Below are 27,725 nucleotides of genomic sequence, written 5' to 3' on the forward strand. Positions count from 1 at the left end.
TGGAGCCGAACTGTAGCTGCACCGTACGGGTGCCGTAGGTCCTTACTGTGCTGCCGTTCACGGCCCTCAGGGTGGGACCTGGTGCCCTGTTATGGGTGTCGTAACTCGTCGGAGGTAAGACGCTGATCTTGGCACCGTTGTCGACCAAAAAACGGCATCCCGACCGCTTGTCCCACACATACAGGAGGCTATCCCGATGGCCAGCCGCCGTAGCCATCAGCGATGGCTGGCCCTGGCGTTTCCTGGGAACTTGCAGGGCGGGCGACAGCGGCGGGCTTCTGCGCCCCACTGCTGGTGGTATAAGCGCCATTGTTCGTTGGTCTCCTCACCCCTGCCTCTGGGGTTAGCAGGCTCTGTGGTCAGGTCTGGTCTGGTTTGCTGCTGGGAGTGTGGCCTGGTGATCTGTGCGATGGACGCCCCACTCTCCTCCTTGGCGTTCCACAGCAAGCCCGCCTGGGCTGCCACCTTCCGGGGGTCACTGAAATCAGCGTCGGACAGCAGCAGGCGTATGTCCTTGGGCAGCTGCTCCAGGAATGCCTGCTCAAACATGAGGCAGGGCTTGTGTCCTCCGGCCAGAGACAACATCTCATTCATTAAAGCCGATGGAGGTCTGTCCCCCAAACCATCCGGGTGCAGCAAGTGGGCAGCTCGCTCGCGCCGTGAGAGTCCGAAAGTCCTTATGAGCAGGGTTTTGAAGTCCGTGTATTTGCCGTCCGCTGGGGGAGACTGTATGAACTCCTCAACCTGGGCCACTGTGTCCTGGTCGAGGGAGCTCACCACGTAGTAGTAACGTGTGTCCTCTGAGGTTATCTGCCGAACGTGGAATTGGGCTTCTGCTTGCTGGAACCATAGGTGAGGTCGCAGCGTCCAGAAGCTTGGCAGTTTCAACGAAACTGCATGAACAGATGCGGCGTCGTTCATCTTTGGCTCAAATATCGTTTGGGCCATCGGGGTCACCAATTGTAGCGGTGTGCTACACGCAATGCTGAAATAACGACACGGAGTTGGTAAACTGCAGATAAAAAAGATTTTATTCGAACTTCATGGCCTCGCTTTAAAGCCTCCCTGATCCCACCCTTCCTGGGTGCAGATGCTGTAGGGGGCACGTATTCACAGTCCTGTCCCGCACGCGGATGCTGTAGGGGGCACGTACTCACAGTCCCGCGCGGGCTTTTCCCTTTGTTGGTGAAGCAGACCTGGCGCCCTTTTGGGACTGACCTTTATGCCGGCGCGCTGGCTATTTGTGAGCCGGTTCGAGTGCGCTAGGAAGTGGGTCGCCACATAACCATATTAAAAGAGAGTTAGGGAAACATTGGCCTCATGATTATAGGTCAATTGACAGGATGTATATAGTGTTAGTACTTTGCATTGCATTTAACTGAACTTCTAGGGCAAGTAACTTGCCAAAGAAAGTCCATATAGGAATATAGAGAGCGAGTTAAAATCTGAAAATGTGATATAATGTGGGGAAAAAGTGAGATTGGTTATTCTGGCAGAGAAAAATATAAATAGTGAAAAATTGCTGAACTCTGAGATGAAAAGGATTTGTGTGACTTAAATAATTGGCTGTAAACTAGAATCTAAAAAAGCAAATAACTAGGAAACGTAACAAGACATTATTGCATCAGTTTTATAGGCCATCTGGGGTACTGTGTTCAAAATCAGACTCCTTATTTAACAATACATAATTTGGAGGTTTGCAAGACTATTATCTAAAACAGGCCCTTTTATGAGGAAAGGTTGCTGAAGTTCAAAAGAGATGTGATTGAAACAAAAGAGATCTTGAAAGATCCTGATAGGCTGGATATAGAAAAGATGTGTCCTTTTGAGTGAGATTTTAAAACAAGGTCACAATTTAATAATATGGATGTACAGTATATATTAAACAGCTTACAGGCAGCCACAAAGCAAGAAACCTGAAAGACCCAATGAAAAAAGACCACACCTGAAGTGCAGAGAAAAACAAAAATCCTGCAAATAATAAAAGCAAGCAACAGCATTCTAAACCAAATTGAGTCCATAGACCTGGACATTTGTCCTGATGAAGGTTCTCTGCCTGAAATGTCGACTGTTTACTCTTCTCCATAGATGCTGAGTTCCTCCAGCATTTTGAGTATGTTGCTTGGTTTCAGCAACTGCAGATTTTTCTCGTCCATAGCCTGAAGCAGCCGGAGTAGGTCCATAGCCTCAGGCTCAGTTCATCACACAGCGGAACAAATCACTGTGAAGCTTGCAGACAGGAAGCATGTCACAGCCAGAGCAGTCTCACCGCCTCAGAGCCACAGAGAGAAGAGCACACATTGCAGAAGAGCGAGTGGAATCAACCTGAGCCTTGCCTCTGCCTTTTCAGTCTATCTGGGCCAGCATTTAAATTGTCCAAGCACCGGATTGTGCCACACACTAGGACGTAGGCCCTGCACAGTGATGCGCACTGGGCCTGGATCCCACTGCCCAGCCCGAGGCCACTCTCGACCTTTCCAAATTGGCTTGCTGCTTAGGTGAGTCCAACCTCGCTCTATGCTTAAATGGATGGGCTCCAAAACTCCTCTGCTTTGACTCCTCTCACTTCAACTCCAACTCTAACTCCAACTCAGATACCGTCTCAACAATGCCTCGACCTAGATTCTCCTTGACCATGCCAAGCTCCGACTTTGTACCGCACCCACATGGCTCGACCCTTTAGTCAGCTTCGCCTTCGCTCATCTTTTCATTGTTTGCGGTGATGGTTTACCACAATTACCACAATGTTATTAATGAAGTATTTAGTGGTATTTTTTGGCTTTTGAACTACCAGTAAGTTGTCACCCAACTTCAGTGGTTCCATCTTAAACTGGAAGTTATTACAGGACCTATTTAAGAGGGATGATACATATACTGTATACACATGTACACACAATGGTGAAATTGGGGCACTTTGGGACCAGTACATTTTGGCTCAATTATCTGTAGTTTTACTGAAATAGTTAACAAATTATATAAAAAAAAGACAAACTACCATTTAACTGAGTAACAAGTTATGTATTTAAATTAAATACAGAACAAATTATAACACTACCAATGCTACTGCAGTACCACAAAACTGTAGTGGTTGCTAATACTTATCGATTGAGGTTTTCATCCATGTTCTTTTAACTGTAAATGAACAAAATCAGCATAAACACCTAGTGCAGATGATGGACTGCATTTATACTGTGCGGTTTATGATTGCATCCTCCACATCTTCATTTTCATTGTAACATTCAAGATGATTTCAAATTCTTTGTAGTTTCAAATTTGTTGAAGTTGTGTAATTGTTTCATTTTCACTCCTGGCTGTTTGTGACATCTCCAAGCCTGAACGCTTGAAACTGCAGTAAGCAAAACCGTTCTGAATTGTCTTGCTCTTTATTTCTCGCCATCTATCAGTGACAAAAATCACTGCATTTTGAGCACAAACACGTGCAACTGAAGCTGTTTGAAGCTCCATTGCATCTAACAGTGATGCATGTACACATGGCTGATGCTAGTTAGAAACTGTTCAGCAATAGTCTCCTGTCCCAATTAAGCGGCAAAGTGTTCCAAATGAATTAAGGGAATCTTGGCTATTTTCTCGATTAGATTTTGTTCTTTAAGAGTTGTCCCAAATAAGCAGCTGCAGCTGCCCCGATTAACCAGTTGCCTAATTAACTGGAATCTATTGTCTATATAGAAAGTTGAGGTTACATCACACTAGTCACGATCTCATTGAAAGGCGGAATAGATTTAAACAGGCTGAATGGCTGATTCCTGTTTATAATGCTTATGCTTGTATATGCAGAAAATGATAATGAAGTCAAACAATGGAAAAACTTCACTGCAACGCTGGGAGGCTTTTAATGTGAAAACATTAGCTCCTAGTTTTGTCAGTAACTTCACATAAACAAGGCTAGCTGACTGACACATATTCTGCCAGGCAATAAACTACTGTAAGCTTGCGTCCAAATGTAGAAGTGGCCCACAAGACCAGTCTATTATGTGGGTGAGAAATGTAGACGACTTACTGGCATTGGTAGACTGCCATTTCAAGTGAATTGAGTATGTGAATCAGCAGCACCATTCAACGCACTGTAGAAAAGCTTGGATACAGATTTACAACAAGTATGTTTTTCAGATAATGGTCTGCAGATTTGGTTATTTCATTGGGAAGAGGGGAATAAACATTTGACTTTTCTGCCCAAGACTCTTCATCGGGACTTGAAAGGAAGAGATGAGGGCTCTCAGCCTGAAACATTGACTATTTATTCCCTTCCATAGATGCTGCCTGACTTGCTGAGTTTCTCTAGCATTTTGTGTGTGTTACTGAATTTCCAACATCTGCAGAATCTCTTGTGTTTTTGCTGTATGCATATTGTTTGTTCTAAATTTCTTCAAATTGTTCAGTTGTGGTGCACTGATTTGAGAGTGGATAGATAGATTTTCTGAATTTCACTCCACGGCTAAGATCACGTAGGCACTGAAGGCCAGAGTTGTCATGGCTACCTGCTTATTAGGCTATGAACACAAATGCATCAAAGAAGGCATTGTTCAGTTGTAAACACAAGAGATTCTGCTGATGCTGGAAATCCAGAGCAACACACAGAAAATGCTGGAGGAACTCGGCAGGTCAGGCAGCATCTATGGAAGTGAATAAACAAACAACATTTCTTGGCTTGAAATGTCGACTGTTTATTCATTAGAATGGTGGAAATTTAAGCAACAGAAAAAACATGGTGACGGCAAGAAAAAAAAACTGGAGTTGAAAGAATCCTGTTGGCCTATGCTGCCTCAGGCTTGTCTGCCAAGCAGTTTCCAGCTACCTAGTGATTAAAACCTCTCAGTCATACTGAACTAACTATACCTGAAAGTAACGTCATTAGTGGCGATTTACCATTTAATTTCTATTGGTTTATGTCCAGTTAAATGCTCAACAGTTGTGAAGAATGTAAGTTGATTGCCGAGGATGCTCCTACTGGATAAAACATTGTCAAAATATTGTCAATCTGTCGATGTTGTGTAGTCAGTGCTACTTGGGTATGCAAAAAGTGATGGGACCCATAGGAATGCAAAAATTAATCTAAGTCACGTTACAGACACCAGAGCATAAATAGACAAACTGTATAGTCTAGATTGAGGGATACTACACAACGTGATGTGCCACCTTTCAAATGAGACATTGCATCAAATCCCGGTCAGTCAGTTCTCCCCGGCATATGGTATCCAGGCTAATATTCATCAATCCAGTATGTATAAAAGTAGGCTGTGGTCACTACAACTTTACTTTTTGTAGAATATTGTAAAGGGAAACTGTTTTACTGTTTTTCAAACACTGCAACAGTGACAATTCTCAAGAAGGTCTTGATTGGCTGTGGAGTTCTTTATTAGATATTGTGGGGACGTCTTGAGATTGTGACATGCTGTTTGATTCTTTGTCAGATTGGTGTTCTTGTTTGTCAGTTCCACTCACTGTATGCTCTCCTGCCTTACTTTCCACTCTGCTCCATTCTTTATTCCCTCCTGTTCCCAGGCATACACTGCTGGCTACACGTGCTTCCTCACTAATAAGTCCATACCTTTTCCTGGTGGATTGTCGATAAGTATGATCAAGCAATACCTCTCGTCTTTAGGCAGTGGTGCACCACTTCTAATGTCTGTGCCTTCCATGTGCTTGCTGTTCATCTTTGCTATTTTGTGCTTAATTACAGCGCAAACATTGCTGGCAGTCGGGACGGTTTGGACAATGATACCGGAACAGAATCGATCCTGAGCATCAGACGGGAGCGGGACAGGCATCGGCGAAGAAATAGAGAGCGAGAGATACACGATGACGGTGAGTAAAACCTAGCATTTCAACAAGACTCTGTGAAACAATGGGAAGTCCAGCAGGTAATGATCTGCAGGTTCTGAGATTTAGGAACATTGATGTTTATGCTTTACTGCAGGGCTGACGATACAGTTTGATGATGTAGGCATGAGGTGTGACAATGGTCCATGCAGTGAGAAGTTGCTCAATGATGGATGGTGATGTTTAGTGATTCGAGGCTATAATTAGACCTGTAGAATTCAACAGTTGAGTCTGCGCCTATGACATTTTCTTGGTCACTCGATCACACTTGTAGTCTCTTTATGTTTGGCTTTTTGATCACATAGCTGCAGCCCAGCAAGCCAGTTAATGCTGCAAAAGGCAATGCCGGGAGATAGGATGGAGTTCACACACAAAGTGCAGATTAGAAAAATCCCACTGGAGTCCTTCTAGTGCTGTCCAGTTTATTAAAAGTGCCAGTTTATTTAGCCGGAGCAGAAGTCCAGAAAGTCTTGCATCAGTGAAACAACAGGAAGTGCCATCTCCTTCCTGATGTTGACATAAATAGAGAACGAGCTGCAGCTATTGCCAGCCTGTCACTTTCACTCACTGCTGTTTGAGAAACGCGATTACCACATCGTAATCTGCGAGGTTTAGGAGCCCTGGGCAAATTAATTTGTTTGTTCTGTAGCCTGGTTACAAGTCATTAATCCTGGCACTGTGTGAGAATTTTGATGATGCTAATCAGTGAGCAAAGAGAGTGAGAAGGGAGCTGTCAACAAGCACAGTAACATTTTTTTGCTGTATTATTACTGCCTGTGATGTTTATTTAGTGCATTCCCACCCTGACAGCTTGTGTGTCCGATGAAAATTGTATATTATTTAGAGAAAGTATTAACTCTCTGAAGACTATAATTAAACACATTTTGCCATATAATCACAGAAATCTCAAACTAGGATGTTGGTGCTATTGCTGGCTAGTCTAGCTGTATAATTTTAAGTCTTAATACAAGAGATTTTGCAGATGCTGGGAATCCAAGCAATATGCACAAAACGCTGGAAGAACTCAGCAGATCAGGCAGCACCTATGGAGACAAATAATCAATTGACATTTCAGACTGAGACCCTTCATTAAGTCTTACGTCTGACATATCCCTTTAGTTTCACACCTCCAAAGAGCACCACAACCAAAGATCAAAAAGTTGTAACTGGTTGAATGAGCATTGAGTTGTCAGATTTGCTAAATTTAAGTCAACAATATATGGTATATTCTGACAAAAAATTGCCAATAAATACCAATCAATCTTTTCGTAGCCATGCCAATGTGCCATCAAATAATATTTTATATTTGGCCCAATAAGTGTTACTTTTTATTATCAAATTCATGTTAGAAGTGGATATCTCAGGTGAAATGCCCAAACACAGCTTTGGATGGGTATCCCAAAAATGTGAGACCCCATTAGATGACCAAATCCAGTAGTAGCTCACTTTCCTCTGGTATGTGATCACTCCTGCCTCATGATGTCGCTATTATTAGTGCATGTCTAAGCAAACATAAAGATTACATAACAAATACAAGCTGAGCCTTCTTCAGTGATGCATTATCTAAACACACAAGGTGCCAGATACTGTGAGAAGATGCAGCAGAAATTGAACTTACAAAATAACTAAGTGATCTACACAAACCTTCTCCACTAAAAGGGTAGCCTTTCAGTAATTCTGGCTACATAAAAGGAATCAGAAGTCGGATAGTGACTTAGAACATTCTTCCAAATACTGCAAGACAATCGAGCATCTCCCAGGAGCCAAAGGTTACCTGCCAGCTAAAGAACTGATCAAAGCTCTATTAAAAAATGGCAATGTGCTCAAAAGGATTTTCAGCACTAAAAAGCACCACTATTATATTTACCCAGCAATCCTTGGGGGGAGTTTTTAATTGAGCCTGCCTCATCTAGATCAAAGATTTCTTGATGTCCGAGAATATCTTATGGCTAAATAAGAAGTTTGGAAGTGTAGTCTGTGTTGCCGTGAACCGGCTTTCACTAAACAAGATCCTGGGGTTTCCTCTGGGTCTGCTGTTTTCCTCCCATGTCACAGAAATATGCTGGTAGAAGGGGGCACCATGGAGGCATAGCGGTTAGCACTATGCTATTACAGTTCGGGCATCAGAGTTCAATTACAGTGTCCTTTGTAAGGAGTTTATGCACTCTCCCTGTGAATGCATAGGTTTCCTCTGGGCCCTCTGGTTTCCTCCCACATTCCAAAGACACTGGTTAGTAGATTAATTAGTTATTGTAAATTGCGCTGTGATTGGGTGGGTTGCTGGGCAATGCAACTCGATGGGCCAGAGGGCCTGTTCCATGCTGTATCTCCAAATAAATAAGAATAAGCTCTGGTAAATTAACCATGGTATAATTAAATGAGCTGGCTGGTGGTGTAGTGGCATCAGCGCCGAACTTGGAACAAAGGCTTCCGGGTTCGAATCCAGCTAGCTCCCTTGCACGCTTTCCATCCATGCTGGGTTGAGCGTCAAGCTAGCAACTCGGCCTCATAAAAATACGGCATCCCAATGACTTGACTCAAGAGTTAAGGGCATTTTTCTTCTTCTTTAGTTAAATGGCATCAGAGTTGATGGTCATTTGAGAGAGTATATGTTGTATGATTAAAGGGAATAATGGAGGGCAAGCGGCTGATGGGCTTACTCTTCTGGCAGTATAAACCCAATGGGCTGAATGGCTTTCTCCTGCATCCTAATAAGAAAGTAGGATTCCTCCCATACTCAGCCATCTGAGGTAATATATTGAGCACTTAATGCTAATCAGACTATTTATGATTTATTTGGGTTCTACACCAAGAGTGTCATCCAGGATTTGGGGTTTGAATCCACATAATGGGCCTTGGACTTTCAACCTTTTAACTTAAAAGGGGGAGAGGACTATCAACCTTTAAGCGTACTTTGTACACAGCTTACTTAGGTTATAGGGCTCCAAACTAAAGGGCTCCAAAATAAATTTATTATTTGTTTACTCTTGTACACTGTGTTGCATTTTAAAGCATTTATATTAAGTATCTCTTCCCTCTTGAACACTAGTTTCTCTGTTCACCCTCTATCCTTCAGCATCCTTCCATTTATTTTGTTTCTTACCTTTTCTCTCCCAATCTACTCTACCACCTAGCCACCTTGTCAGGTAAACTACCTTTGTCTTTTCATCTGTTTGGCAATCTGGCAAGTGACAAAGTAATTGAAAAAGGATCTGATGCTTTCCCAGCGTAGCGGGTGTAGGTGTCAATTTTAACCAATGTTTTGATGACAAACTCTGCCATCTTCATCAGAGATGAAGGTGGTGGAATTTCTCATTGAAGTTTTGGATAAATTTGACACCTGTACCTGGCTGGAAGCCTGAGAAGGGTTTGTTGCAAAGTAGTTCTTTACAAGTGAGTTTTTAGATGTTTTTAGATGGTGCAGCACAGTAGAGTAGTGGTTAGCACAACATTTTACAGTAAAGGCAAACCGGGTTCTTTTCCCCCTGCTGCCTGCAAGGAGTTCTCCCCTGTGACTGTCTGGTATTCCTCCAGATGCTCACTGTCCAAAGAAGTACCAGTTGGTAGGTTAATTGGTCATTGTAAATTGTCCCCTGATCGGGCTAGGATTAAATTGGGGAATCACTAGGTTGTGTGACTCAGAGGGCTGGAAGGGCCTACTCTGCGTTGTATGTCAATAAATAAATAAAATGTTACTGAGGATCAGGATTGAATCTTGAAGGTTTGGTAACCACTGCAACTCTTTAAATTTCTCAGTCAGAAGCCTGAATGACACCAACATTTTAAACCACTTTAAATATCAAAAATACACGATCTCTGATAGACAGTAATCACTTAGTGTTGCGTCTTTTGCTCTCGTCCTTCATTGAACACTGACTTGGTGATGCATTAACTGTAGGAGATGTCTTAAAAATCAAAAGTAATGTGGAATATAAACAATGAGTAGGTCCTCAGCAAAAATGACGGGGTGAGAATCACACCATGTGGTACACATGCAAGTAGCTGGATCACACTAGATTGATAAGTTAGGGCTAGAAATCACAGGATGAGGGAGAGGAAATCACATTAACTTGTTATGGTATACTATATGAATGTTGATAAATAGGAAGAATAGGTGTTTGAGTCTGAACCTTTATTTTTGAGAAAGGGATGTTAATCAGTTTTCTAGAGTGTATTGTTCTACTCTGTTATGAAACAGTGTTCTGGGATTGTGAATGAATAGGGAGACTTGGGGTTCAAACAGGAAGTCCTGAGACATATAGAGCCCTAGTTTATTGTCTTAACTGGACAATAGTAGATTTAACACTCCAGCATTCCCTTAATACTGCACTGAGGTTATCCACCTGGATTTTAGAGCTTGAATCACTGTAGTGAAGTTTAATGTGGATAAATTCCAAGTTTCAGTCAGTTGAATTCATAAAGAGAGTATAGCAGTAAAGTATCTGCCCCACCAGGTTTATGCCAGTCTGAGAGGCTACCCTTAAACCTTGATGATGGAGGATGTTAAAATTATGTTTTCAAGCAGTGCAGATGCTGTGAAAGTGCTGCGTTTTCTCCCGGCTCCCATGAATGCACCATCGGCCGGAAAACTATGTTCTGCTCAGTTTTGTGTCTTGCGAACTCTCTAACTCCATGACTTTTCATGACCTCTAGTGAGAATTGATCATAAATTATGGAATTTTGTGGGTGTTGTTTTGTCACGTTTTAACTCTTGCACCTACTTATCGGCACAACATGCCTTTAGAGACAGAAAGTAAGTGTGTTGTCATCTCTCTTTGGTTTTTGGAAAACAGATGATGATTGTGCATCCAATCCTGTCACAGTCGCACTCTTGGCAAAGTACAGCAAGTAGCTCACAAATGCTGTCATTACCCAGAGAAGCAAGATTCATGTCCAGAGGGACTACAATGACCCCGAACCTGGGCATAAAATGGGATGATCAAGGAGGCCAAGATCCCTGTGCATGAGGGTGAGAGTCTGTTATCAACTATACAGTACTGTGCACAAGTCTTAGGAATATATATATATATTTGTATAGTTAGGGTGTTTAAGACTTTTGCACAGTACTATATGTCAATGTGGAGTGGAGAGCAAGTGTGTAAATCTGGCAGGGGCAAAGGATGTTAGGATTGATGAAGGGGGGCAGTGTGGGAAGGGTGTGGGACAGGTGACAGAAAAGGTGTGCCAGGAGCAGGGGATGGCACAGGTGCACATGCACCCAGCCCTGAGACACCAGGCAAAGTCGGTTGATTCCAAACAATTGGTTTACTGATCATTACAGAATGTCTCTCTGATATGTCCAACGTATAATCCTCTGTAACTTCTGCCACCTCCTACGTGATCCCATCACCAACCACATCTTCCCCTCCCCACTCACTCTCGGCTTTCCGCAGGGATCGCTCCCTACGCGACTCCCTTGTCCATTCATCCCCCCCCCCCATCCTTCCCCACCGACCTCCCTTTGGGCACTCATCCCTGCAAACGGAAGAAGTGCTACACCTGCCCCCACACTTCTTCCCTCACCACCATCCCAGGCCCCAGACAATCCTTTCAGGTGAGGCACCACTTCACCTGCTAGTCAACTGGGGTGATATACTGTATCCAGTGCTCCCAATGTGGCCATTTATACATTGGGGAGACCTGCCGCAGACTGGGAGACCATTTCACCGAACACCGGCGCTCGGTCCTCCAGCAGTGGCGGGATCTCCCCGTGGCCACACACTTCAATTCCACAGACCACTCCCACTCCGACATGTCTGTCCATGGCCTCCTCTACCATCAAGATGAGGCCACATGCAAGTCGATGGAGCAATACCTTATCTCCCACCTAGGTAGCCTCCTTCCTGCCGGCATGAACATCCAACTCACTGACCCCCGTTGATACCCCTGCCCCCCACCCTTACCCCCATCCCTATCTATTGTTTTAGTCTGGCTCTCTTTCTCTCTCTTTTTCCCCCCTCATTATAATCTCTCCCCCCAGCCCTATCTTTCTTTCTCTTTTATTTCCCATAATTCTCCACCTTCCCCTAGCCCATTTCCCTCCAGCCTATCACTTCCCAGCTCTCTACTTTATCCCTCCCCCCACTTCTTATCCCCCCTCGACCATCCCATGTTACTTCACTCCTGATGAAGGGTTTCGGCCCGAAACGTCTTTATTACTTCCTCCCATAGATGCTGTCTGGCCTGCTGAGTTCTGCCAGTATTTTGTGTTTTTTATTTATTTCCAGCATCTGCAGATTCACTCGTGTTACCTAAGTTCGCCTGTTGGCTGCTAGCTCTCTCTCCACCTCTTCTCCCACCCTTTTATACTGACTTCTCCCCTTACCAGTCCTGATGAAGAGTAACCACCAAAAATGCTGACTCTACATTTCCCTACGTAAATGCTGCTTGCTCCTCCAGCATTTTGTGTGTTGCTCCAGATTTCCAGCATCAATAGTCTTTATTGTGTCTCAGTGTTTCCATATTAGTTTGTTACATCTCTGGAAACGTTATCTCAATACTGAAGTGCAAGGAAGTGTTTGAATTACGATCGTTGTCTCGATGTAGTTGAACTCTGCTTGCAGTTCGGGCAAAGAAAGATTCTTTGAATGGAGTTGAAAGGCTCTGTAACTGTCAGCTCTGAACGGCAGTTTCCTATATTAAAGGTGACGGTGGCTGGTGGGCACATCTACACAGGAAGAACGAATCTCTCCAAAGCTTTTCACTAAACAGATTGGACACAAAGGTCTGCCAGAAAGCTCATGAGATTTAAGAAAGCACAGTGAGCAAATACTAGATTAAAAATGAGACAGCTGGGAAAATTAATTATAGAACAATACCCCAACATACCATTGCTTGTTTGTGTTGGTGATCTGTGTGTGCACAAGTTTAGTGTGCATGTGGCACTTGGGAGGAGTGGATATTTATGCATAGGTGGATTACTACAGTTTTACATGTAGGTGTGAGTGTGTGGGATGCCTATTCTATATGCTTGTGCATACTATGCACTTTGCTGTAATTAGCAGCTATGCCATCCATCTGAGCTAACAAGAATGAAGTATTTATTCTTGAAGAGAGAAATGTTACTTTTTTAGGGCATTCCTTAAAGCATCAGAAGTAACTAATATTTGAGCTCTTCCCTACTTAGTTGATTGGAACTTAACATTTCATAGTCTGGATCAGGCTAGATGATGGTAGCTTTTGAAGATCAGTTCCTTCTCCCATTGTGTCCAACACTTATTGGACAATTAATGTGTGGAGAGGATTAGACTTGGGTGTGATGCAATTATAGCCAAAATGTCTGAGATGCTGGAAGGGATGTGGTTTCTGAAAGCCTGATACACCCTCTTGCCTGAGTATATTTCTGTGGAAGTGCATTCAGCAAAGTTTGTTTAGTAATATTTAGAGTTTTGCCTCAGTGATAATTCAGCCAACTAAAGCTCATATTACAAATGAGTTGTAAAAGCACATGTGGGATAGTTGACCCAGAAGCACACAAACACAGATACATGAAAATGCAACAAGCCAAGCCTCTCAACCTGTTCAGTACACTACCACTTTCGAGTTAACTGGTACCACACTGCTACTTTTGGTCTGTCTGCCTGTCTGTCTCTCTCTCTCTCTCTCTCTCCCCCCCCTCTCAATAACACTGACATTTTAATATTCCATTATAGTGATTGCATAAGTGTGTTTCCCTGTCTGCCTTGTCTCTCGTGCTTTCTCATTATTAAGAGCAAAGGAAGATATCTCAACATTCAATCACAGTGATTGTGTGTGCCTCATTATCATTTTAATTCTTTCTCCTCGCCTTTAGTGTTTCTCTCTCTACATGCATCTCTAATGCAGATTAAATTTTGCTTTTAGAAATAAGAGAAGAGTAGGCAAGTTGGCCCTACAGGGTTGCTGGGCTAAAACATCAAGTTCATGACTGATCTTGTAATTCAGGATCATTGCTGCATTAGTCCCATAATCAAGTTAATATTATGGATGAATATTTATACTGACTCCATTTTCCTTTTCCCTCTAGGGATTCCCAACCTGGGCCCACAAACCCCTAAGTTAATAATAGGGGTCCATGGCATTAAAAAGTTTGGGAACCCCTGCACTAACACAGCCTGCCCTGCTGTGCATTTCGCTCAGTTCAGTATTTCACATGTCCCTGTGTTTGCATTTTTTTCTCTCTAACTGCTGTCACTTACCTTCTGACCAAATGGCTTTACCAACAGTTTATCCTCATGGCAATCTGCCCTTACCCAATCCAAAGAATTCAGCTTGTTTTACTCACCCCTCCCACCCTTCTGCAACATAAAAGTGACTTTGATAACTCACTTCTCCATTCGGAGAGTCTTTGATTTAAAATGTTGTCTGTTTCTTTTCCCCACATGTTCTGCCTGACCTGCTGTTCAATTCTAATATCCCTTTAAGATTTGCAGCATCTACAGTTTTTTTCAAATTTCAGATCCTCTAACCTTATTGTCCAACTTCTCTATCTGGCACCTTGTTGAATACCTTCTGACAAGCCAAATACTCCATTTCCTTATCTTTTCTGTGAGCCACATCTTCAACAAATCCCAGGAGATCAAACGCAGTTTCCTTACATAAATCCATCATAACTTTCTCAATCTTATTACTCTTTATATGACATTCCGTAACAACAACCTTTGTTATAGGTTCCACCATTTTATCTGCACGAGGTATTAGACCAACAATTCAATAGTTTCGCTGCTCCTCCTTTTTAAATGGTAGGGACACATTTGGTACTTCCTGATTCACAGGAACAATTCCAGAGTCAATAGAATTTTGGAAGATGCTAGCCAGACACTAGATAATGTACATTCCAGTGTTTTCAAAGTGATGATCAGCTTCTTGAAGTTTATCTACTTTTGACTTAACCATTTTCTTGATTTCTTCATTCTCACAAGATTGCTGGTTCTCTGGTATTTCTTAGAGGTTATTTATGTCTTCTTCCTTAAAGTCCCTCGCAATTTCCACAACCCCTGTTATAATTCTTCTGTCTTTCTAAGGGACTCACATTTGCTCTCCATTTTTTTTTTACACACACACCGATAGAAGCTCTATCTCTTTTATGTTTCTTGCTAGTTTCTTGTTTCTCTTTTTCAATTTCTTTCATTCTCTGCTGGGTTATAAATTACGTCTGGTATTTAACCTGCTGCAATTTCAGGCCTCTTCCTTGAAGTTAATACCATCTTTGAATTTCTATCAGCCATGGGTGGATTGAATTTCTTGCTGGAACGGAAAATATTTTTCTGCAAATTATGCCTTGTTTCTTTCAGTTTTCTTCTTTATCCACCATCTGTGTCCTTAAAACATTTTTCCTCTCTTACTTAATGTTTGTTTCTAATTCTAGTGAACAGATTGTGCTAGACCTGGAGACACCCACTTCTGGCAGTCATTCCACAAAGGCAGACTCAGAGGATTCAGGGTAATTGGTGAAGCCTCAGGATCACAAATAATTAAACACAGTTAAGTGTTTATTCACAGGGTGAAAGGGGAGTTAATGGAACATTACCATCAAAAGGGATTGATTTTGGAGATGGGTTACTAGGATAGAATCTGAAAATGGACAGTTTAAATCAAGTCAAATAAAATGAAATGTGTTTGAAAGAGAGAAATTACATTTAGGATGTGGAGTAAAATGACCTTGGGACAATTTGTAAAGGAAGAGCATGATGTGTCACAACAGCTTCCACTTACCTAGTTTCTTTAATGAAGCAAAATTATCCAATGTTATGTTGAGTGCTAAACATACATACATACCCATCATTGAGGGGGTGCTCATAATCGTAAAGAATACCACCAAAAAATTAACAGCTGCCCAAAAGAGTGGTGGAGATGCAAAAAATACCTCACTGAGAACTGGATTTGTATGTGCTCTGAAGGGCTGTTGACTGAGTAGTGGGTATGAGATGATTTAAACAGTTAAATTTTGAGCAGCAAGTCAATAGCAAGGAAATACAGTCACCAACAATGGATCGATTAAAATTCACGTTGTTTTGTTTGGCAGGATATCTGAATGAGGTTGAAATGGCAATAAACTTGGATTTGAAAATGGGGTATTCGCAGAAGGCCAGAACTGGGGTTGGAGGAGAATACAGAGATTGAGTTGTGAGGGTGATGTAGGATAGAGCAGCAGGGTGCAGTATTCTGGCTCTCTGATGTTATTGGCAGTGAGTTCCTGGTGTGTCTCTCCATCTCTACAAAGCATATTTTTATTTTTATTCTTTCGCTATAGATGACTGAATGTTCTTGGTGTTATCAGATGAGAGACTGACTGCAACAAGCCCCCTCAGTTCTGCAGTCTGACAGATGAATACTGTGGTGAAATGCAGGGCGAGGATCTGAGGAATGTGAGAGGAGCCAGGTGAGACCATTTAATCAGAGCTGCTATTCTTCTCTCACATTGTGCTCCACCAATTCCATTCTCACCCCTCTTAGCGCTGTTGTGACAAGCAAAAACCTAAAATTAATGAGGATTTTAACGCTTTACTGGATGTTTCCTGACTGCTTACTGAAGACTGCTTTGAAAGTGCTTGATATTAATTTATGTGGTACCCAATTCGTTCAGTTTATACTGCAGTGCGGATGCATCCAGGGGTGGCAGATTGGCTCAGCTAATAGCTCAGTTATTTAAGGGGCTCTGGATCTCTTTTCCGACTTGATGAAGTGGCATCGTTATGATAATGAGTAGTACTTGAGGGCCAAAGGAAGGTACACACATGGATGCTCTGATGGTGGAATTAGTGCAAATAAGTGGAATTCTGTGTCTGTGATTACACATTTGAGAAAAGCTAGAGGATGCAAAAGAATGGAGGTTGGCGTTCACAAGAACTCAAGGGATGCCACGGTAGTTTGGTAGTCAGCACGACACTATTACAGCTCAGAGGTGTTCTGGAGTTCTGAGTTCAATCCTGACACCGTTCTGTAGGTCTTTGAGTCCTGTGGAATGCATGGGTTTTCTCTGGGTCCTCCAGTTTCATCCCATGGTCCAAAAGCCTACTTACTTACTGCCCATTACGCCGCTGGCATTTCATGCATCAGGGAAGGTCCTCCAACTCTGTCCGTCCATACTATCACACAGGTAAAGAAGGATTCGTCATTGCTGTTTCTGTAACAAATTGTCTTAACCTGTCGGGATTGTTAGCCCTGAGCTGAATCCCCAACCCTGGAGGACTGATAGACCACTCTTCATCTAGACTTTACCCTTTGACCTGTTTGGCATGAGTGACCCTAGCAAGAGCCATAGCACAAGGCCCTGACTCTAGCCAACATAGCTCTCCAGGTCATTGAGGCACGCAAGTCTCCAGCCCTACAGCAAGGTTGTGGTCCTCTTGGAGGTCGAAAGACACACCAGGTAGGTTAATTGGTCATTGTAAATTGTCTGGTGATTAGGTTTGGGCTAAACAGATTTGTTGGGGCAGTCTGGCTCAAAGGGCTGGAAGGGCCTTCTCCACTCTGTGATGTGATGCGATGGCCTCTGTCGGACAGAGTTGACCATGGATATTGCGTCCTAGCTGTCTGGGTACGCAAGCCTGTATAGTACAATATGGAGAGCAAGCTGATGCCCGGAGAGCAAGCTCCCCCTCTCTATGCATCTGATGAACCCAAAAGAACGGCAGATACCGGTACAGTTTGGTTCCGGCAGCATTGTGGGAGTTGTCAGTCAGTGTTGAACTCAACGTAGGAATGTTTTAATGACCCCAGCTCTGGATTTTTCCCTTGGGGTTTACTCCCATGAGTAGCAGCAGCTGTTTGAAATCAGAGTTTGAGATCAACTCCCCATGCTGTAAATTTGAAAAGCAGCTCCCTGAGTGGATAAGGCCAAAGTATAAAAAGCAGGGTATTACTTATAAAAGACTTGGCTGATGGAGATAGCTTTTGAGATGTTTTGTTCCAGCATAAAGAACTAATATTGGGTTTACCAGGAGAGGAAACCACCATTTCTTGATGATCTTTCTTGTCTGAGGAAGTACAAGTACAAAAAAAGATTTGGAAAATAGATCAGTTTCAAGAGAACAGGGAGATTAAAAGGTAACTTGTTTATGGTGTTTAAAATGAATGGATGGTTGCCTTGACAAAGGCTTGAAGAGCTAGATTGTGGGGCAAGGAAAATTCAGTGTCTTCAAGGTGGAGGATAAAACTAAACAGTTTTGAAATCTCTTGTGGCCAGAATTGATGTTATTCAGGGAAGAGTTTTTAAAAAAGAAATGAAATGTATTGATTTTGGGATCAGGGTTTTGTATTGGAATGTTATGCTTTAGTTTGAAATTCTGTATAATGAGACCTGGAATGGGGTTTGGTCATTGGACAAAAAGAGCAGAATTAGGCCATTCGGCCTTTTGAATTTGTTCTGCCATTCTATCATGGCTGATATTTTATCCCCCTCAGTCCCATTTCTACAAAACTATAAAACATAGGAAGTCTGGTAGAATTAGCTGTATTAGCATTGCAAGCAGATTTTGATTATTCATGAATCCTATTTTTTTTAAGCATATCTGTTGTTCTTGAAAATCAAAGGAGAAAGTACATGAACAGACACACAAAAAAGTGCAGTTGCTGGAATCACTTCATTTCTGCTTAGTGGTCTAAGGAATCATTGAATCAAATAGATTTACGATCACTGTCTTAACGTCATTGTTTAGCAGCAGCAGCAAAGATAAAATTGCTAAAAATTAAAAAATAAATCGTATAAAAAAGAATGAGATTGGCCCATGAATCTATGAAAACTTTCATAACTCTGATAGCAGAGGGGACAAAGTTGGTACTAAAGTGTTTAAAGTGGGTCATCAGGCTCTTGTACCTCCTCCCTGATATAGGAACACAAAGTGGACATGTCCAGGCTGATGAAGGTTCGTAATGATGGTTCCACCTTCTTGAGGTGTTGGCTCTGAAAGATGTCCTCAAAGGTGGGGGGGGGGGGGGTGTAAATTGGAAATATCACATCCTATTTACCAACTTGTTAAAAACAAAATACTGTAAATGAGTCCCTTTCCCTGCAAGTGTTTAATTCAATGGAGTTCACTAAATACAGTGGAAGAACACTGAATATCCTGCTTAATTATCAATTCATTGCATTTTTATTTTGTTAGCATAAAAACACAGCCTAATGTCCTGTGTTGGCAAGCCCCTCCTTGGGAAGAGCCAGCATTGAGTTCCTTGCAATTTTCTTGCTGCAACTCTTCTACTGATGTTGATGGAGGTAATAAAATGGATTAGGAAGTGTTTAGACCAGCAGTCATTGGTGCCTGGATTGGTGTACAGACTTTGTTGCAATTCCTTGCTCAGAATTGATGTTATTTGACAAGTACCTGTGCTTGAACTGAAGTGTTGCAATGGAATGGCATCTTGCACTTAAATGTCCCTTTCACTGTCCCTGAACATGTTGGGGTCAGGTTCAGTGTGGCTGCAGTGTGTAATAAAAATTGGCTGGAGCAGATTGGAAAGGTAAAATGATAATTGAATCTGTGAAAACAGCGTTATTTGTCATTAATCGGAAAGAACTTGGTTATCTGATGTAATGCGCTCGTAGGTCTGCTGTCCTTGGTGCAGGGGTGTCTTCTTCCCTGTCCTCTGCATCAGTAATCGCCTAGGAAATCTAGTTTACCTGGCAGTCCAGGATGGAGCGAATCCGACAGGTCACCCACACAAATCTCCAGAGAATGGGGGCAAAAGTGTCCCCAACATTGTCCTCATTCTTTTAATCACCTTTGGTTGTGGCTGTATCAGATGGTATGTGGATCCAAAAGTACATGGAAATTAAGTACCATGATGTGTTATGGTCATGTCTGTCCTTGGTGTTATGAAAGATCAGACCAGCAGCTGGACATTTCTGCACTACATGTCCATTGTGGAAGAATACTTCCAAGTTATTGCCTTTGACCACAAAAACAAAGTTGGGGCTGTGTGAAAATTAGACAGTGGTCAGTGCGAAATCTACTGCGTACACTGCAGCACAGGGACACTAGATTCAGTGAGTTTGTTCCAAATGGTCCAAATCAATGTCTCATTGTCTGATCTGGCCAACAAGCACCAAGACCTTGCTTGGCTGAGACATTGTCTCCCAGTCAGAGATTTCCTCTACAGTGACATATCACCTCCAGTGTATGCTGCCTCAGAGCAGCTGCAATGGGGAAGAAACAGTCACCCACCTCTTTGCACACTGTGGATTTCTTAAAGGATATGGAGGCAGATGCAAGGGTCTGTGTCCTGGTTCATCCCCGGCAGCTGTGTAATAGAAGACACTCATGAACTGACTATTCCCTTGGATGTACGGGGGCACCACACACACGCACGCACACACACACACACACACACACACACACACACACACACACACACACACACCAAATGAAGGTCATTAACTCAGTGATGGACACCCTTTAGTAATCATCAGACTGGAGAGATGAATGCACAAAGTTGTGAATGTGGATCAGGCACAAGGTAATTATTTGAAAGATAGTAATTTTTAAAAAATGATACAAGTCCCATACAGAATGGGACAAATATTTGAGAATAAGGAAGTTAAACAAATATTTTACATCTGTCTTCATGGTATACAACACAAAAAGCCTTCCGGAGATGGTGGAGATTCATAGGCTTGAGTCAACTTGCAGTCTGGAAATGGCTGACATAAGAGGAGCTATTGAAAGGTTTTAAGATATTCATGGTGAAAATGGCAGTTGCAAATGTGAGAGTTCGGGTGCTGCTGGATGCACCAAGCTTATAGCGCTTTGTTTTTGTGACTGTTCTCTACAACAAATCCCATTTCAGGTTTTGAACAGTTTGCCCCTGCTAACTTTTGAATGTTCTTTCACTCAAAAGATCTTCTTACGTGACCTATTGCTGAGATATGGACCTCCACATATCTAAGCAAAGTCAGACACTTGAGCCTTTCTTCTTCTGGCTTGATTGCCTGTGGGTGTTTCGTTACAACAGCTGCCTCCATCATGCAAGTTGTTTGAAGTGTTGTCCGGTGCATTGGTGACTGCAGTGCACCCTGCAGGAATAATTTCTAAGAGAGTGGCTAACTGTCCTTTACTTGCTCTGTAATTAGTGGCTTATTGTTAATACACTATAGCTTCAGGATTTTAGAGATGAAAGGAGAAATTTGCTCAAGGCTATTCATCTGTGTGTATAGTGATATCATGACCATTTTTAGTGGAGCCTAGATACACTTGTTTACAAACCAATGGATACTGATGGGATGAAGGTGAAATATCTGTTTGTGTTTCAGTTGTTATCTCGTGGTGTCCTGAAGATATCTGTGCTTAGTCATTGATTAATCTGTTGAGATAAATTATTATTATTCATGAGTGATTTTAAAAATGGAATGATAGTCAATCTTGGTAGTAGAATTAATTATAGTTTAAAATGCAGTGTTAAACAATAATAAATGCCAGTACTCTTGAATGGTAGAATATACAATAAGTAACATTTACCATCTCTAATGGCATAATTTAAAATTCTCATCTTGCTTACATCACTCTCTGGGTCTTTCCCCCCATACCTTCATAACTTCCTCAAGTATTATAACCCACAGATCTGGGTTCAATAGTTCAGTGAAATGTATGCAATATACAAGCTGAAATTCTTATTCTTTGCAGACATCCACAAAAACAGAAGAGTGCTCCAAGGAATGAGTGATAGTAAAAGTATTAGAACCCCAAAGCCCTCCCTACTCCCCACCCAGCAGAAAAGCAATGACCCTCCGCCTCTCCCACGAGCAAAAAAAGCATCAGCATCCTCCACCCACCAAGCAAATAACAACAAAGCCCCCAAGAAAGATCACAGTCTGCAGTACAATGAAAACTAATTGTTCACCTATCAATTCAATGTACTACGAATCCCCTCTCTCCCCTTCTCTCCCCCCCTTCTCCGACCCACTGTTCCTGATGTTCCATTTTCTGCTGCAGCAATTCAGTCGGCAGCACCAGCATAGAGTCAACTTGTCCACAGGGCCATGAAGCCTTGGAATCCCGAAGGCGCACTCATTTTCTAAGCCATGTCCGTGGGATATTGAAAAGCGGCTGGTTGTGAGCCCCCAGGAGCGGGGCCCACCACCGCAAAGAACCGACGTCTGAGTGTAACTCTAGGTCAAGGTCTCTGACAGAACCCCATCCACTTTGAAAAGGAAAAAGAGAGACAACAAAGGTGGAAATTAAGCTGTTTACCTAGATGAGTTCAAAGGAGTTGCTGTTAAGTGCCATCATAGCTTTGCCCCTCACACAGCCTTGTGGTGTTCCAGTTTCTGCCTTTTGAAAAAACTCAGCTTCCTTTACACCACAAATGGCAACTATGTGGCTCATCATACAAGAGCTAAGATAACATACAAAGAATGTTTTTGAATGAGATGCAAGTGAGTGAAGAGCAAGAAGCCAGGGGAGACTCACGAGGAGTCTAGATTAGACCACAATTTGCTCTCCATATACCTGAAGTGTTGTGACTATTACTGAGTCAGTTTGAGGGTAATACAACCCCAAGTGCAACAGATTTGAACAGGTTGCCATCTGTCCCAGTACCATGGTAATTGATCCAAGCCTAATGCTAATCAGAGCCAGTGTCCAGGGGGTTGAGTGCACTTGGGTTTTGCACAAAGTTCACTTTCGGGTGTATGATGCAGACTTTGTATTTCAGTCAGCCTTGACTGCCTCTCTCCTTCCTTCTGCACCTCTCTTCCCCCATTGCCCTTATTCTGCCCTCCCAACCTCTTGCTCCCTGTTGACTGGATCCTTAGTGGATCTTATCATGGCAAGTATTCACATACAGGTTGTCCAGCAGGAATCCCTAGTAATCAGTGGGCCAGGCAGTATCTGTGGAGGCAGGGACATGGTAGACATTTTGAAACCTTGTATCAAGGCTGAGGTGAGCAGAGATGTCAGTCCTGATACAGGGTCTGAGCCTGAAATGTCAACCATTTGCCTCCACAAATGCTGCCTGAGTCTCCATCATTAAGTAACAAATACTAGTATTATAGGCCAAGTTCAGTAAAATAACACCCTGTAGTGAGTATTTAACAGTTGCTGAAGTTCTGTGTTTAGTATGAATCGCCCATTTTGGAAAGGTAAATTTATATCCTGGCTTCAGAAGTAATTACTTCTCTGAGATGGTGCTTGTTCATTAGTGGACCCTTGAGTACCCCTTATCCAAAACTCAAACCTCCAAAATCCAAAAACCTTTTATGAGCACTAAGGTGACATTCACAAATGGAAGATTGCACAGAGCACTGAGAAACTTCCCAGGCGATGCACAAGTCTCTGCACACCAGAGGCAGTTCTGAGAAGTGACCTCACGTATGTAATGAAATGTACATTAGAATTTTAAAGATTTGTGATGTTAAGCAGAGAAATTCATTGTTGAGTCTGCCAAGCTCGTTGCTGATGAAAATCTATGACTAAGTGTAAGACAAACACTCTTTACTGGAGGTGCATAAATTCAGAGTTAGAAATGACGATCATCCTAAGCTATCCTTATTGTATGTTGCAAAATTCAAAAACTTCTGGCCCGAAGCATTTCAGGTAAGGGTTACTCAACCTGTATGGGATTCGTATGAAAGACACAAAAAGGCAACGCCTACTTTACTTGTGCATCACTTTCAAATATATCAAGGCAAGAGCAATGTTCTGGTGTCCTGTTAAACAAAGAGCATGGCTACCTGAAATTTGACATCCAAAATAAATTTATTATCAAAGTACATATGAGTCTCCATATGCTACTCTGAGATTCATTTTCTTGCGGGCATTCAGAGTAAATAGAAAGAAACACAATAGAATCAATGAGAAACTGCATGCAAAGAAGGACAAACAACCTATGTGATAAAAGCAACACATTTTGCGAATACAAAGAAAAAACCCAAAATAATAATAAATAAGTAATAATTACAGTACTGAGATTAGGAGTTGTAGAGTCATGAATGCTGAGACATCTGCGTACAGCACATGAAGATGTTGTACATATTGTTGAGTTAAATGTTGCTGAGTTTAATGGTGGATATTTTGAAATTAGATGTTGCCCATTTGACATTAATTTTTATGAATTAATCACTCATGGTTTACTGCTACTTTTTATTAAGTTAAATTATTTGGACGCTGCCCAGTTTTGTGATTAACTTGTGCCTATGATACTTTGAACGATTGTACTCTCAGAAGTGACCTGTCATAGTTTACAGATGTCCTCACCAAAGCCAGTTCTGTTGGGTAGACCATGTCATTTGCACGCCATGCATTGGACTCCTGAAGCAAAATCTCTGTTCAGTGCTCTGACAGAGGAAGTTGAAGGAAGAACCTTCAGGGAGAAACTTGCTCTTGAAAGTAGAAAAGGAGCATTCAGGATGACACTGTGATTCTTGACCCCATGAAATAGCAGCACGTGAATGTCACCTGTACAATAAATATGGATTTCTATAATAAGCCAATACTGGGCCCTAGCAACTGCTAGGGGTAGTAATGTAATGTGAATTAAGATGACGGAACTCAAACAAGTACTTTATAACCATCAATTTGTTTTTCTCACCAATTAAGATGACACCCAAAATCAATTCCAATGAGGCAATGGGACTGAATTAAAATTTAGTGTTTGCATTAAACTATATAGGGTTCAGTGACATTGCACATGTGTTAATGGACTAGCAATCTAGCAATCCGGAGGCTTGGACTGTTGCTTCAGGATAACAGACTATAGCAACTGGGGCATTTCAGTTCTGATATTTAAATAAAAATTAATATCAGAAGTTGTGACATCTACTAGAAAATCAGCTATCTCTGAAAGAAAGTCTGCTGTGCTTACCAGTGACGTCTTGCCCACAGCAATGTGGCTGATGCCTAACTGCCCTCTGACATGCTCCAGTACATCATTTGATTCAAGTGTAGTTCAGATTAGGATTTAAATCCTGTAAGCATCACCCACAACCTGAGAATAAATAAAGAAAAAATTAAACTGGGCATCCAAGGGAATTTCTAATATAAAATGTGATGTTTATCTGCCTTGATTTAGAGGATTGTGATTCTCTCCTGTGAATAGTACAACATGCTGTTGTGTGAGGAATGTGACAGGAGGTGTTTTGACATGAAATGTTTTAAAATGCAAAACGAAAATGTTAAGACCTGGGAATTGAAATTCAGGTGGAGACTGGGTACCATCGACAATCTGGCATAAAAGAATATTTAAAGGAGAAAGAATGCCTGGTGAGAGATTATGTGAAGGGTTTCTTCCTTTTAAAAAGGGCGGCTAATTGCAACAAAGCAGCTGTCTGACAAATATGAAATGATTTATCTTGGAATGCTGGATCTAGTGAACTGTACAGAATAGACAACTCTGCTTAATCTTTTATACAGCGACAGGTGGGGAAGGGGTTGCTAAGGTGAGCACCCAGAATTATTTTATGGATTGACATTCTGCTTTTCTTTTCTTCGTTTGTGTTATAACCACATCGCAAAGACTGCTTTGATAGCTGGCAATGCTTTGTGACATAAGTGTGTGTCTTTGTTCTGAGCATATTGAACATTGGTGCCTTTAGATGGTCTGGATATTCTTGGATCAGAAAGGTGAAAGTCCCTATCAGTTGCCCTGCAAAGCTGTGATGTAGGAATTGATTAAAGAGAAGTAAGCAGATTGCTCGTGATCAAGAGAGCTCGCATTTTGAGTTAAAAGGAAGATTGGATAGACTAGGACCGAAGGAGGCTGAGGGGTGAACTTGTAGAGATATCATCCAGGATGTACACTCAGGCCACTTTATTAGGTACACCTGTATACCTGCTTGTAAATGCAAATATCTAATCAGCCAATTATGTAGCAGCAATTCAACACATAAAAGCATGCAGACATAGTCGAGAGGTTCAGTTGTTCAGATCAAACATCAGATTGGGGAAGAAATGTGATCTATGTGACTTTGACTGTTGAACAACTGTTAGTGCCAGACGGGGTGGTTTGGGTATCTCAGAAACTGCTGATTTCCTGGGATTTTCATGCACAATAGTCTCTAGAGTTTACAGAGAATGGTGTGAAAAACAAGAAAAAAATCTATCGTGCAGCAGTTCTGTGGGTGAAAACTCGCTAATGAGACAGGTAGGAGGAGAATGAGCAGACTGATTTAAGCCTAAGGTAACTCAAATAACCATACCAACAGCAGTGGTGTGCAAAAAAACACTGAATGCACGACACATCAAACCTTGAAGTGGATGGGCTACAGCAGCAGAAGACCATAGCCATACACTCAATGGCCACTTCATTAGGCACAAGAAGAATAAGAATAGCCCTTAACTCAGCAGTAGAATTTTCGGGGCACCGTCGTGATGGTGTTTCAGTAGCAAGCTATTCTTGTTTTTACAAGGCCAAGTTGCTCGCTCAATGCTCAACCCAACTTGGATTTGAACTCGGGAACCTTTGCTCCGGAGTCCTGTGCTGATATTATTGCGCCACCAAGCAGGACATTAGGCACAAGAAGTATCTAATAAAGTGGCCATTGTGTAGATAAGGTGGATGATCCAAGTCAATTTCCTGGGGTAAGGGAGTGTAAAGCTAGAGGACGTGGATTTAAGATGAGTGGGGATCTAAATGGGTAAATTGCTCACCCAGAGTGCAATGACTATATGGAAAGAGCTACCAGAAGCAGGAACAATTACAATGTTTAAAAGACATTTGGCAAGTACGTGGTAGGAAAGATTTAGAGGAATATGGAACAAGTTCAGGATGCACTTTGGCACAGACAATTTGTGCCAAAAGGCCTGTTCCCATGTTGTACAGTTCTGGGACTCTAGGTATGGACTAGAAGTGTGATAGCTTACAATTGAATAGCCTGCCTGTACCATATGGGCTCACAGAGCAAGCTGTACTATCAGTGAGAAACAGCGCCTTCAGGGGGAGCAAAGAACCTGAATTTCACCTAGAATCAATACAGAAAGGAATGGTGAGTGAGGGAACTAGAGTGTGCTAGTCAAATAAATAAAAATATCTGGTATATAGCAGAGAAAGAGTTAAACCTTCAGCTGAGCAGTCCAATACCTGTCGATACAAGACAGTGCTTCACTCTTAGGTGGAATTTATTCAGCACTTTTTCATAATAGCAGGATGCCTAAGGCAGGCACTGATGGGCTTAGAGAGAGAGAGAGAGAGAGAGAGAGAGAGCTCAGGGAAGAGAAATGATTTGCATAAACTGTTGCTATTGGATTCTTGTCAGATGATGCATCTGCCCCTCTGCCTGAAGAGCAGGAGATCTCTGCCAGTAGATTAATCTCATTGTGTCATAGGTACAGGAGCTGCCGATGCAATCATTCTTGGAAAGACTGATGTGTAGAAATTGGCATGCTTACCTCTCGCCCTGCTTTCTGGGAAGTTAGCCTGCTTTACAGTAAGTGTTGCTTGATGTATATAATGCAGCAGACAGAGCAAGCTAGACTTTTAGTCATTGGTAATGTGTTTCGTTTGCTGTTCCGGTGAAGCATTTCTTTTATTAGTGACTATAATGTTTGGGTATTCTCATCAGCAGGCAGTTGGCTGCCAAGCTGTGTATTTGCGCCCAGCAGGTCCATATTGCTTCCACTCTTGCCTAGTTAATCAGGCAGATATTATACAAATTAGTATCTTAATATTGAATCAATTGTCCCAACAGAAAGCACATTAAGGTTTCCAGGAATAGCCCAAGTCTAATTCTACTTGAACAATGTTGTTTTGTAAAATTTTTGGATGTTTTTGAGGTTGGGGAGAGTTTAAGGGTTAATATCCTGCAGTATGTCTACAAAAGTGGGAGGATTATTTCAAATGAATTACTAGATAACAGATTTAAAATCTTAAATTGAGGTTCTGATTTGTAATGCCAACCTCTCCTGCCCCAGCTATCTTTAAGATAATGTGAATTGAGTCGGTTAAAGATGTATTGAATTGATCACTATTTTTCTGTA

At 42.0% G+C, this 27,725-nt stretch overlaps 1 protein-coding gene across 3 annotated transcripts in view; it reads left to right on the forward strand.

The window, feature by feature from the left end:
- Positions 1–27,725, forward strand: part of LOC132382159 (segment polarity protein dishevelled homolog DVL-1-like) — a 137,544-nt gene that overhangs the window by 66,855 nt on the left and 42,964 nt on the right. For all 3 annotated transcript variants that reach the window (XM_059952079.1, XM_059952078.1, XM_059952080.1), the window contains exon 4: positions 5,699–5,823. In XM_059952079.1, the coding sequence (XP_059808062.1) occupies positions 5,699–5,823 (125 nt within the window). The remainder of the gene's footprint in view (positions 1–5,698; positions 5,824–27,725) is intronic.

The sequence above is a fragment of the Hypanus sabinus genome, chromosome 27 (assembly GCF_030144855.1).
Source record: "Hypanus sabinus isolate sHypSab1 chromosome 27, sHypSab1.hap1, whole genome shotgun sequence".
NCBI classification, from domain to species: Eukaryota; Metazoa; Chordata; class Chondrichthyes; order Myliobatiformes; family Dasyatidae; genus Hypanus; species Hypanus sabinus.